The following is a 14,215-nucleotide window of genomic DNA, read 5'->3' as shown; positions in this document are numbered from 1 at the left end:
CAACGTTCTCCAGCTTATCTCTTGTGTTCTGGACTCTTCCAAAATCTCAGCAGAATACATCCTTTTGGTTCACTTTGACAGCACTACCCAGCAGCATATCTGGGTCCAAACATGGGAACTGCCGTATTGGATCAGACCAGTGGTCCATCAAGTTCAGTATCTGTCTCTGACAGTGACCAGCACTGGCTGCTTCAGAGAAAGGTGCCTTTCCACCATAGCTCTTGTGAATCCCTCATTATACAGTAACACCCAAAATTTCTGGATCTCAAGGACAGTGTTTTACTGTGATTGTAATACAAATTTAAGATGTTAGTCAAACAAAGGTAAGCATTTACATTTTGAAAATAGCTAACAGGAATAGTCTGCACAAAATAATCATTAAGAGTATAAGAATTTCACATATAATGAGTTTATTTTCTCTTAGGTTGGTGTTCTGATGGCAGCAGCCTCAAAAAATGGAGCTGAAAATGAAACATGCTGCCACATAAGGTATATTTAGGATTTAAAATAGTAAAAACACTTGTGCAGAAAAGCTCAAGATCTGCTGAATAATGACAGGAAAAAGAGTGACACCTTTCCCCCATATTTTAATACAGCGCTACTCAACTTGTAGCATTAGAGGTGCATTTAATTCCTAGGGGACTTTTTTAGAGTCCACAAAGCACCTCTTGCTCAACCTATTCTCAGACCTAATGTGTGGTGTTCCAATCACAGTGGCACTCTTTGCACTTCTTGGCACATGTGAGGCCGGAGGCAGAAGAATTAAGCCATGTATCAGAGTTGATGGGACTCCTTTCAGCCACCAACAAAACAGTAATGGAAAAGAGAGAGGTTACTGTGTCAAATTAATTGATCAAGTTATCATGACGTCACATCCTGACATTGCTTAGTGATGTTTCTCTTGTCATTCTCCATCAGCATAGATGACACAGCATCACTGTGCAATGTTAGGATGTCTCAGAGAGAATATTGTATGACTTCACAGCTTCTTTCACCCCAGCTCTTCAAGGTTGTTTCTATGTGAAGGTCTGTGGTGTAAGGTTGTATGACAAAAGAAAGTTCCCAAAACAACATTGCAGGCTTTTTCCCTCATTTTTCTCTAGTGTCATTTAAAGTGTCTTCACAAAGCATTCTGCTGACTCATTTAATTCAGAATGATAAACAGTTTACCTACTCTGTGATGCAAAATTTCTTTTGAGGAAAATCTGAAATCCTTCAGTAACTGAAGACCACTGTCTGAAGCAATCTCTTCAGGTAAATCATGTGAGCATATATAGTCCACAGTGCCTCAACAATCTTGGTAACAGAAGTGATTGCCATATGTACTACTTTATTCCAGATGTTCCAAAGCGTTAGCTACAACTAAGTTATTTGGTATTCTTCTCTGCAGAATCAATGTCATCTTTGCCAAATAACCCATTTCCAAGGATGACAAGAAGCGGTTTGTGGCATATTTAGGTGACTACTGCGTAAAGCACATTGAATAGTTTTTCCTTCATTATCTTCAGTTCTATAGAGGTTCTTATACCACACTCATCACCACAGTGGCTGAGTGCTTTTCAGTCGTGCTTTGAGCCATGTGACTAACATGTCAGAGTTTGCGAGCATATGTACTTCTGTGGGCAAGTTAATGATAGAACGCTAAGGGAGATGTCTTTTGATTAATAAAAATTTACAGAATCATAATTTCAATAGTATCACCCTCTGCAGCGTGGCATGGGGGACTCACTCCCTGCTAACCCTGCTCCCAGGTCCAAGTACTCCGGTTGGTGGAGATTCTGTTAATACAGTGTCAACGGAAATGCATTCAGTTGGGTATCATTCAAAAGCCCTTTCTCCCAAGAACACAGTTGTACCAAACAGGACAAACCTAGAACGATTAAGTAGATATACATTCAAGAAAATGTTTAAAAATCAACTCTTTTTAATATTATACTTTAACATAGGCACGTCAAACATGCAGCCCTCACAAAGTTTAAATTGTGGTTCTCAACTGACAGTACCACCTTATCAGTTAATGCTCAGGACAAACCTGATTAATTTTGTTAATGTTACAGGTTACTGTGAATGGAAGGAGTGCTTCAAGTTGATTTGCCAGAATCAGCAAAAAAGAAGTGGTTCAGTGGTATTGATTGTCACCTTCGTTTATTGTGCCAAAGAGTAGTAATTAGGTACTGATTAAGATATCAGCATCCAGCCATAAATTACTGGAATCCATCCACAAATGGTAGGCACATAGTGACATAACATACATTACATAACATGATTAATTACTATCTCAAAGGAATTTATTATAAAATCCTTTCCTGGGGGGAAAAACACCACAGCACCCACCATGGTAGCATTTAATTTCAGAAAAAGGAAACTACACAAAAATGAGGAAGTTAGTTAAACAGAAATTAAGATACAGTGCCAAAAGTGAAATCCCTACAAGCTGCATGGAAACTTTTTAAAGACACCATAATAGAGGCTCAACTTAAATGTATACCCCAAATTAAAAACGTAGTAAGAGAACCAAAAAAGGCCATCGTAGCTAAACAACAAAGTTTAAGAAGCAGTTAGAGGCAAAAAGGCATCCTTTAAAAAATGGAAGTTAAACCCTAGTGAGGAAAATAGAAAGGAACATAAACTCTGGCAAGTGAAGTGCAAAAATATAATTAGGAAGGCCAAAAAAGAATTTGAAGAACAGCTAGCCAAAGACTCAAAAAGTAATAGCAAAAAAAAATTTAAGTACATCAGAAGCAGGAAGCCTGCTGAACAACCAGTGGGGCCACTGGACGATCAGGATGCTAAAGGAGCACTCAAGGATGATAAGGCCATTATGGAGAAACTAAATTAATTCTTTACATCGGTCTTCACAGCTGAGGATGTGAGGGAGATTCCCAAACCTGAGCCAGTCTTTTTAGGTGACAAATCTGAGGAACTGTCCTAGACTGCAGTGTCATTAGAGGAGGTTTGGGAACAAATTGATAAACTAAACAGTAATAAGTCACCAGGACCAGATGGTATTCACCCAAGAGGTCCAAAGGAACTCAAATATGAAATTGCAGAACTGCTAACTGTGGTATGTAACCTGTCATTTAAAGCAGCTTCTGTACCAGATGACTGGAGAATAGCTGCTGTGACACCAATTTTTTAAAAAGTCTCCAGAGGTGATCCCAGCAATTACAGGCCGGTAAGCCTAACTTCAGTACTGGGCAAACTAATTGAAATGATAGTAAAGAACAGGATTATCAGACACATAGATGAACATAATTTGTTGGGGAAGAGTCAAGAGGATTTTTGTAAAGGGAAATCATGTCTCGCCAATCTACTAGAATTCTTGAGGGGGTGGACAAGCATGTGGATAAGATTTCAGAGTAACAGCCGTGTTAGTCTGTATTCGCAAAAAGAAAAGGAGTACTTGTAGCACCTTAGAGACTAACCAATTTATTTGAGCATGAGCTTTCGTGAGCTACAGCTCACTTCATCAGATGTATACCGTGGAAACTGCAGCAGACTTTATATACACACAGAGATCATGAAACAATACCTCCTCCCACCCCACTGTCCTGCTGGTAATAGCTTATCTAAAGTGATCATCAGGTGGGCCATTTCCAGCACAAATCCAGGTTTTCTCACCCTCCACCCCCCCCCACAAATTCACTCTCCTGCTGGTGCTAGCCCATCCAAAGTGACAACTCTTTACATAATCAAGTCGGGCTATTTCCTGCATAAATCCAGGTTTTCTCACATCCCCCCCACCCCCATACAGTGGATATAATGTACTTAGATTTTTAGAAAGCCTTTGACAAGGTCCCTCATCAAAGGCTCTTTAAGCAAAGTAAGCTGTCATGGGATAAGAGGGAAGGTCCTCTCATGGATCAGTAACTGGTTAAAACATAGAAAACAAAGGATAGGAATAAACGGTCAGTTTTCAGAATGGAGAGAGGAACATAGTCATGTCCCCCAGGGATCTATACTGGGATCAGTACTATTCAACATATTCATAAATGATCTGGAAAAAGAGGTAAACAGTGAGGTGGCAAAATTTGCAGACGATACAAAACTACTCAAGATAGTTAAGTCCAAAGCAGACTGCGAAGAGTTACAAAGGGATCTCACAAAACTGAGTGACTGGGCAACAAAATGGCAAATGAAATTCAGTGTTGATAAATGCAAAGTATTGCACATTGGAAAACATAATCCCAACTATACATGTAAAATGATGGGGTCTAAATTGGTTGTTACCACTCAAGAAAGAGATCTTGGAGTCATAGTTGATAGTTCTCTGAAAACATCCACTCAATTTGCAGCGGCAGTCAAAAAAACTAACAGAATGGTGCGAATCATTAAGAAAGGGATAGATAAGAGAAAATATCATATTGCCTCTATATAAATTCATGGTACACCCACATCTTGAATACTGTGTGCAGATGTGGTTGTACCATCTCAAAAAATATATATTGGAATTGGAAAAGTTTCAGAAAAGGGCAACAAAAATGATTAGGGGTATAGAACAGCTTCCATGTGAAGAAAGATTAATAAGACTAGGACTTTTCAGCTTGGAAAAGGGGGGATACGATAGGGAGCTATAAAATCATGACAGGTGTGGAGAAAGTAAATAAGGAAGCGTTATTTACTCCTCAAAACAGAAGAACTGGGGTCACCAAATGAAATTAATAGGCAGCAGGTTTAAAACAAACAAAAGGAAATATTTCTTCACACACTGCACAGTCAACCTGTGGAACTCCTTACCAGAGGATGTTGTGAAGGCCAAGATTATAACAGGGTTAAAAAAAGAACTAGATAAATTCATGGACGATAGGTCTGTCAATGGCTATTAGCCGTGATGGCAGGGATGGTATTCCTAGCCTCTGTTTGCCAGAAGCTGGGAATGGGCGACAGGATGGATCACTTGATGATTACCTGTTCTCTTCATTCCCTCTGGACCACCTGGCATTGGCCACTGTCGGAAGACAGGATACTGGGCTAGATGGACCTTTGGTCTGACCCAGTATGGCTGTTCTTATGATCATCAATGGTGAGATGAAGGGTACTGACTAGTAGCTGAATCTTTGGAGAATAGTCCGTGGAGGACTTGGTTAAACACAGTGCTCTGTGGCACCTTACTTGCTATAAGAAGTGCACCCAATAACTGAATTTGGCAAGATGGGAAAGGAAGTACATTGAAGATCAGCAAAGTTAAAGTATCTAGTGCCATCTGTGGGCGAGACTCACCTTATACGAGGTCCCAAGGCATACAGTTCAAGAAGAACACCTGCTTCTTCTGCAATAAACTGGAAGTCCGAAGACATTCATTAACCACAGTTTCAATACAAAAAGAAAAGGTGTACTTGTGGCACCTTAGAGACTAACCAATTTATTTGAGCACAAAGCAGATGAGAAACTGTATGAAGCAGTAACTCTTAGCAAGAATGTTGTGCGGTAAGAATGCATGGACCCAAAATGCACCCAAACATAGATACTGTGTATCACATCAAGCACTGCACTAAGTATATATATATATAATGTGTTGTGTTAAAAGGTAAAAACAACAGAAACAAATATTGATTTTACTACTGCAAACTGCAACTCAGCTGGAGTTTATAAATTGCCTCATGAGGGCTCTAATGGATGGGAATGTGGTGGTGATGGCCAGTGCAGAGGCTACGTACAGAGACATATGTGCTTTGAATGGGGTTGAAGAGGAACACATACTTAGCAGAAAGGCTCTTAAAGCACTTATTGAAGATGAACTGTGGGATATGGACCTAGTTTTTAGCAGTCCTATCCACAGAAATGAATCACAGCACTTGTCCTTAAGCTGCAAAAGCCATGGTGCTATCAAAAATGGAAGAAAGGGCTGACATCAACGGTAATATGAAGATTCTCTGTTTGCAACTGCTACATTTGTATGGAAAAGTAATTTGTCCTACAGCATTGGGAGTTTCTGGGATCCGTAGCTGATGCCTAGAGTGACCAGATGTCCCAGTATTAGGGGCTTTTCTTATATACGCACCTCCCACCCCAAAAGTGTCCTGATTTTTCACACTTGCTAGCTGATCACCCTACTGATGCCAAACCTGAAAAATAATACTGCGTAACCCATACTACTTCCTTAAGTAGTGCATTGGTGATCACCGTGACTTCAACACCAGCAAGTATGATGGCAAGTAATTGGAGCACAAGGCTGCCATTTTATCACAAAGCCTCTTGTACAAGTGCTTGAGTGAAAGTCAGGTTTCCAACACATACATGACAACGGTGTGGCATATTCATAATCTACAGTTGTAGAGGTGGCGGTTGGTTTAACAATTCATTCCCAAACCTGTGGCAAATTCCTCGTACAGCTTATGGGAAAATGTGAGTTTTCTGTGGTATCATGATCAAGGTTTAAGTGCAATGAAACTATGGCTATGTGCCAGATGAAAAGCAAATTAATGCACATCTTGCATGGTCTTCCCCAAGCCAGCACCTATTGACAATGTGACTGGTATCTTATGCCAGCAGAGGCTGTCCTGCTTAGAAATCATAGAGGATATGACTGAAGCACAACAAGCTCTTGACAAATAAGAAACTGTTAACATTTGAGATTTGCGTTCCAGAATCAGTCCTTCAGCTAATCAGTTTCTCGTGTGCAGAGACCAGATGCTCACTACTCTACAAATGTTTGGCCAGCAGCCTGCCTTGTATGGAGATGTGACATATGGACAGAGACTTGTATGGACAGACACTGTCCGTGCAACTGTGTGTAGCAGTGGTGCCCTAGGCAGAGACAACAGTAATGATGACTTTGATGAATACATGTTTTCAGTCCTACATGTCAAGTCTAAATTCTCTAGAATTACCAAAGATCTGTCTTCTTTTTATGCAAGCAATGCATTCCTGTGTTAAGTATAATTAAAAATAATTGATTTTTACATATTTTCTTGATTATACATCTGCATAGTTTTTTTAGGTTTGTCACATTTTGGTACCATTGTAGTTGTGGGAGAAAGGTCTTTCGAATAATATTCAACTCGGCATGATGCCATTATATAATCAAATTTTCCACCAATCAGAGGACATGGAGCTGGGAGAGTGGGGGGCAGTGAGTCCCCCCGGCCATGCTGCAGAGGGTAACACAATTGAAATTATGATTCTATAGATTTTTCCAATTAAATGACACCTCCCTTACCTTTCTATCATTGACTTGCCACTGAATGAGATTTTGCTACATTATGCTCCCAGACTGCACATGTGGTTCATTCTTTCTCTCAACCTCTCCCATAGGGGGAGAATTGTGTGTGCAGTGCAGTTTAGTGTTTTGTTCTAGTTTTAGGGATTTTTTTGAAAATGGTCACGCTACTCTGTGTTTGTGCTAAGTGGGCCTGGTGAGAGATGAGTGCCTGGCACTTGGAGTTGAAGATGGAGAGGTTTGTAATGGTCTGTAGTTCCTGTGTGAGTTCATTCCGCAGAATCAGATTGACACCTTACAAAGCTCTCTCTCTCCTCTTGCTCTGTGGTCATGAAAAATAAATTCTATCCAAACTTTTCATTTTCATTTTACCTTCTTGATGGCAGCATAATTTAACCACAATGTTAGCGTGTAAGTTTTTGATATTACTACTCTTATATTCCTTAGCTAACAATAATTCTTTACGGACACATACATTTACCAAGAGCATAGTTTCTCACGTGTGGGTTCGAACCTTCAGGAGGTAGTATAATTTAAAGTTAAAATTTAAATATTATCAAAGATTCAGAAAACAGAAATCTAACACCTAAATATCTGCAGATAGAGAATTTTTGACATATAATTATAACATAGTTGTTTCCTATTCAAATTTATGGAAGTAATGTATCTTGGATACCACAGTGTGGTAGTAGTTGATCAGCATTGCTCGCTCTTGTTATTACGAGTCTCATAGAATCATTTGATTACATGAGAATCTCAGCTTTCATTTTTTTAAAGTAAGTTTCTAGCCCTCATGATTCCGGAGAAAGCCCTAAATATGACTCCCTAAAGGCTTGAAAAGCAGAAGGCAAATAAAAAGAACCTGAAATTTATTATTTTTGTAAATGATGATTTTTAAGCCAGTCCCATAACTTTCTGAGCCCTAATACATTTCAGGAAGAGAAGGGGTGGAATCTTCCCCATTTTCTTCAGCACACAGTTGTTAGGGGACAGAGAAAAGCAAGGAGCAGAGTTCCTTCATGATTTCCTCAGGCATAAGATGTTTGATTTGGACCATGGTTTTGTTCAGTTTTGCTGAGGTGGAATACTTCCACACTGGACTGCACAGACTATACATTATTGAGGAATTCTAGAATAATGTCCAATTGAAAAAAAATAGTGTAACATTGAATAACATATGCCTGGACTATAAAATACAATAAAGTTGTGTGAAATAATATTCTACAGTATTACATCCTGTAATTATAAAATAGCATGGACTAGTGAGTTGTTAATCCATATATATTTAAAGGATTAAAGCAGATGGTTTATGCATTTCCCTTATAAACAATTATTTTACTACCAGTATTTGATAGTGATGTATATATGTATTCTTTATTACCAGTGGGATAAAAAGGAAGTGTGGATGTACAAGTATATAATTATGTTTTGCTCTTTTTAGAGAGAATACAAGAGTTAATCCCCAAAATGAAAAAGATCTAGCGTCAAGTATCTCACCGGATAATCTAGGAAACAAGAGGCCTCTAGAAAAACCTGTGCAAGACCAATTACCACGCTCACCTTTGCATTCAAAAGATTTGGAAGCTGTTTATTGCTCTGCACATGTTAAACGTACACCAGATGCTTCAAAAAGCTCATTTGTTAATTTAAAAGGTTTAACCAGCCAGCAGAGCTCAGCAGACCTAAAGCACATGGTCAGAAGAAAGAGTAATTTTTACAAAAATGCAAGAAAACATCATGAAGGTTTTGCACCCTGTGACAAGAAATGTGAAAATGCCCATTTGTCTTTAGAAAAAGAGCCACTGCTTCAAAAGTCTCTTGAGAATGATTTATGTTCAACACAGAAATCTGTTAGGTCAACAACAAAACTAGGTGATAGTCCCTCTGCTGTGTCTGCTGCACTAAATCTACAGCATGTGCAAGAATCAGATGCCAGAGGAAATATATCAAGATCCAGTTTACTGGCTGAATATCGTACAACTAATAATTTAGCCACAAAACCTGATAGACAAGAAAAGAAATATGAAAAGAACTCAGAGTCTCCTAGCAGTGTGACTGTCAGTACTTCAGATCCTCTTGTGATTATGGCAAATAAAAATACAGAATCACCATCAGTATGCTCTCTTTTGGAACCACATTCCAATGAAAAAGCAAAAAGCCCTGCTGAACATTCTGCCCTCTTTCAAAATGAACTTCCACCATCAACACCTCCAGTGCAAGGTTCTTTAGTGCAGGCTCCTGAGACATCCTATCCTTACTATTCTTTTTATTCTTGTCATCAAAGTGATAGCAATGGCAGTTCCGTAACCCAGACTTACCAGCAGATAACTTATGAAGTGCAACAGTTTGCTCAGTCTGGCACATCTGCCATTGCAAGTAATGTGTGTAATGCACACTCTAATATGTTTTACTCCCAGTCATTTAGTTATGCTGCTCTTGGGGAGCTACAAAGGCCTAACTATGCTCAAATGTATCCAGTGCATGGATATTTTAGTTCTCAGATGCCCCTTCCTTACAGCTCTCAGATGCCATCTTTACCACAATATGCTGCAAATCAGCCTTGGTCACTAGGTCCTTTTCCATATCCTTCCAATACAGGATTATCTTCAGAAGCTGTTTGGACCAGCAGTAAGTGCATGGCTACTAAATTCAGTATTTTTTTCATATTTTTGTAGCAGTGACCTCGGGTGTTTAAATCTAGACATTGCTTTGCTGCCTCAACCTCGGATAGAACAAATACCATTAAGTTTTGGGCCTTGATCCAATGATTTTTCAAATGATACACTGTGCCACATGCAGAGGTCTAAACTAGACTCTCTTAGAATCAGTGAGTCACCTCTGAACTTGGCTCAGTATCTTTCAAACTGGGCAGTGCATCTGTAGTAGTTTTACCCATGGTTTCAGTCTTCATAAACCCATCCTCATTTAGTGTTTCACTGTGTTATGACATAGTGCTAACGCTTTCCTTTTGGGATTGTGAAGTCTCTTTCAGTCAGTAAGTAGAACAATTGTTGAATAATGCAATAAGCACTTCCTTACCTAAAGGCTGGGAGCATGAACTCCGCAATGCCCCCCTCCAATGAGTGTCTTACTGTAAAAATTAATAAAGCACTAATCATTTTTCAGCCATTAGATATCGGGACTAATTGAACATTCCTAGCCTTATAATTTTCCTAGCTGTGAGTGTCTAATGCTAATGATCTAGTTGTGCATTCCATTTGAGTTATTAGATTTACATTTTAATTAGGGCTCTCAATGAATTGCAGGTAACTCACACGATTAACTCAAAAAATTAATCCTGATTAATCACAGTTTTTATCGCACTGTTAATAGAATACCAATTAAAATTTATTAAATATTTTGGATGTTTTTCTCCATTTTCATATATATATTGTATTCTATGTTGTAATTTAAATCCAAGTGTATATTATTTTGATTACAAAAATTTATTTGCACCGTAAAAATGATAAAAGAAATAGTATTTTTCAGTTCACCTCATACAAGTATTGTACTGCAATCTCTTTGTTGTGAAAGTGCAACTTACAAAAGTAGATTTTTTTTGTTACATAACTGTTCTCAAAAACAAAATAATATAAAATTTAAGAGCCTACAAGTCCACTCAGTGTACTTCTTGTTCAGCCAATCACTAAGACAAACAAGTTTGTTTACATTTACAGGAGACAATGCTGCCCTCTTCTTATTTACAATGTCACCATAAACTGAGAACAGGCATTTGCATGGCACTTTTGTAGCTGGTATTGCAAGGTATTTATGTGCTAGATATAAAAATTTTATTAAAGTTAATGTTTAAAATCAAATTTACACAAGTTAAGAGGGAAGGTACTGTACATCTGGAATCAGGGTTGGGTTATGGGGGATTGCAAGTATCGGTTACAAGGTTCACGAGGTACATATCACATAGAATCATAGAATATCAGGGTTGGAAGGGACCTCAGGAGGTCATCTAGTCCAACCCCCTGCTCAAAGCAGGACCAATCCCCAATTTTTGCCCCAGATCTCTAAATGGCCCCCTCAAGGAGGGGGTTCACAACCCTGGGTTTAGCAGGCCAATGCTCAAACCACTGAGCTGTCCCTCCCCCCATAACCAGCATAGATCCAGAGTGGGGTGTGGGAGTTTTTAAAGCGTCAGTGGATAATTGGGCTCAGGTGCACCACCCATGGAATGTATTAAGAGTCCAAGTCAGTATTGGTGTAGAGAATAAGTTCATGGGTGGGGTGCGTCCCTCTATTCATCAGAGAAGGAAGTGGGTTATTTCCCTGGTCGACGTTCTCGGTTACTCGACCTGGTACTGGCGGTGTCCCGTGATGTGTTCTGTGTAGATGTCTCTGGACACACCTGATGGTCTCGGATACCATGAGCTGTCTCATGAGCCGGGTGCTAAACGTTCGTGTGCCCCTTCATGCTTCGGCCACCATTCCAGCAGACATGCTTCCATGCTGATGACGCTTGTTTAAAAAAAATGCATTAATTAAATTTGTGACTGAATTTGGAGGAGAATTGTATGTCCCCTGCTCTGTTTTACCCGTATTCTGCCATCTATTTCATGTTATAGCAGTCTCGGGTGATGAACCAGCACATGTTGTTCATTTTAAAAACATTTTTACTGCAGATCTGACAAAACTCAAAGAAGGTACCGATGTGAGATTTCTAAAGATATCTACAGCACTCGACCCAAGATTTAAGAAACCAAAGTGCCTTCCAAAATCTGAGAGGGGCGAGGTGTGGAGCACGCTTTCAGAAGTCTTAAAAAAGCAACATTCAGATGCAAAAACTACAGAACCTGAACTACCAAAAAAGAAAATCAGCCTTCTGCAGGTGGCATCTGACTCAGATAATTAAAATAAACATGAGTCGGTCTGCACTGCTTTGGATTGTTATCAAGCAGAACCCGTCATCGGCATGGACACATGTCCCCTGGAATGGTGGTTGAAGCATGAAGGGACATATGACACGTAATGTCCCTTTAGCACATCTGGCACGTAAATATCTGATGCCGGCTACAACAGTGCCACGAGAATGCCTGTTCTCACTTTCAGGTGACATTGTAAACAAAAAGCAGGCAGCATTATCTCCTGCTAATGTAAACAAACTTGTTTGTCTGAGCGATTGACTGAACAAGAAGTAGAACTGAATGGACTTGCAGGCTCCAAAATTTTGCATGGTTTTATTTTTGAATGCAGGTTTTTTTTTACATAATTCTACATTTGTAAGTTCAACTTTCATGATAACGAGATTTCACCTAATACAAGTACTGTAATGCATTGAAAAATACTATTTCTTTTGTTTTTTACAGTGCAAATATTTGTAATCAAAAATAAATATAAAGTGAGCACTTAGTATTCTGTGTTGTAATTGAAATCAATATATTTGAAAATGTAGAAAACATCCAAAATATTTAAATAAATGGTATTGTTATTTTATAACAGTGCAATTAATTTTTTTTAATTGCACGATTAATCACGATTAATTTTTTTAATTGCTTGACAGCCCTAATTTTAATGTTACAGTAGAAAACAAATGCACTCTCTTTATTTAGTATTTCTGTCCTTATGGAGTGAAATTCTCTCTTGTGCACCATTTAAATTCTTCTCACCCCTTATTTTGAGGACTTAAATGATGCATAGGCCTTGTGCTGACCTTCTTTAGAGGGGTGAATGTCACCCCCCTGGTTCCCTGAGGGTGCTGCTGTTCATTCTGAAACCAGTCTCAGTCAGTTATAGAACTACTTAATTGTGTAACCAAAGTGGCTACGTAACCAAGCTCTTAACTAGACTAACTGACTTAGGGTCAGAGCTGGTGTAGAATGAAATTAGAGGGTCTGCACTATTGACCCTCTCTAGAACTGGTTCCCCTTCTCCTCCTTGTGCCTGTACTTACCCCTCCATCCCTTTCCACACTTGGTCTACCATCCTCAGACTCTATCATCACAATGAAGAGTGTGGAGATAGGTTGACTGGATCTTTAGCCCCTTGTGATTGCATAACTAGTCCTCAGGATTTGGCCCTTGGTCACATAAGTGAGAATTTGGCCCAGTATGCACAAATGCTGCCAAGCACCTGTTTGCAACATTTGAAATGTATTGTACGAAACACCTTACCTATGAGTCCGTGGCTCTGGGTTGAAGAGTGGTGCAGGGTGGTGCTTACCGGGGTAGATGGGGGGGCTTCTCATAAGGGTGACAGCAACTCCCCTCTCTCAGCTCCTAGCTCCATGTGCTGCGTCCGCCTGCAGGCACTGTCCCCAAAGCTCCCATTGGCCACGGTTCCCAGCCAATGGGAGCTGCAGAACCGAGGCTTGGGTCGGAGCAGAGACAGCTCGTGGAGCTAGGGTCTCTGCTTCCCAGGAGCTGGGTAAGGAGCCTGCATCAGACCTGCCAACCCTCCCCACAGCACCGTCCTGGGCTGTTCCCCCCCAAGCACCTGTGATGCCCCCCAGGCCAGCTCCCCAGCACCCCCGGTCCTCCCTGGGCTATTACCCCCCCATGATGCCTCCCCAGGCCACAACTCTCCCCCCGCAACCAAGCATCCATGGCACCTCCAGGGCCATTGTCCTGAGCCACCCCTCCCTCTCAAGTTTTAGTCAGGGAAATATAGTAAAAGTCATGGGCCGTGAAATTTTGTTTACTGCCCGTGACCTGTCCATGACATTTACTAAAAATACCCTTGACTAAAAGGTAGTCTTACTTGTGATTTATGAGGTATTTGGTTTTTATATTAATTAAAAATGGTATTTGCCACAAATGGATAAGAGTATAGGTGGGATTTTTCAAAACCAATTATTTGACTTAGAAGCACACATTCCGCTGACTTTCAGTGCAACTTGTGCTCCTAAATCACATAGCCGTTTCTGAAACTCCAACAGATTGTCTCCATGTATAGATGCTCATGCAGAGGGACTATGGTAGTAGTTGAAGCATAGGACTGGGAATCAGGCAAACTGTATTCTAACCCCAGCTATTCCACAGACTTGTTATGTACCCTTGGTACAGCAGAAAGTGGTGTTAGGCTTAACTCATAAATATTTATAAAGGCTGA

The 14,215-nt window shown here is 39.9% G+C and overlaps 1 protein-coding gene across 4 annotated transcripts in view; it reads left to right on the top strand.

Annotated features, from left to right (window-relative positions):
* Positions 1–14,215, top strand: part of TEX15 (testis expressed 15, meiosis and synapsis associated) — a 94,644-nt gene that overhangs the window by 77,824 nt on the left and 2,605 nt on the right. For 2 of the 4 annotated variants that reach the window (XM_048849008.2, XM_048849009.2), the window contains exons 8-9: positions 425–489; positions 8,601–9,787. The exons of 1 other annotated variant lie outside the window; for it this stretch is intronic. In XM_048849008.2, the coding sequence (XP_048704965.2) occupies positions 425–489; positions 8,601–9,787 (1,252 nt within the window). Of the gene's footprint in view, positions 1–424; positions 490–8,600; positions 9,788–14,215 lie in introns of those variants that run through there. One more of the 4 variants, XM_048849014.2, reaches the window with a different exon arrangement.

Source organism: Caretta caretta, chromosome 4 (assembly GCF_965140235.1).
Source record: "Caretta caretta isolate rCarCar2 chromosome 4, rCarCar1.hap1, whole genome shotgun sequence".
Lineage (NCBI taxonomy): Eukaryota > Metazoa > Chordata > Testudines > Cheloniidae > Caretta > Caretta caretta.
The sequence above is the reverse complement of the archived record's forward strand: the minus strand, read 5'-3'. Positions and strand labels throughout refer to the sequence as shown.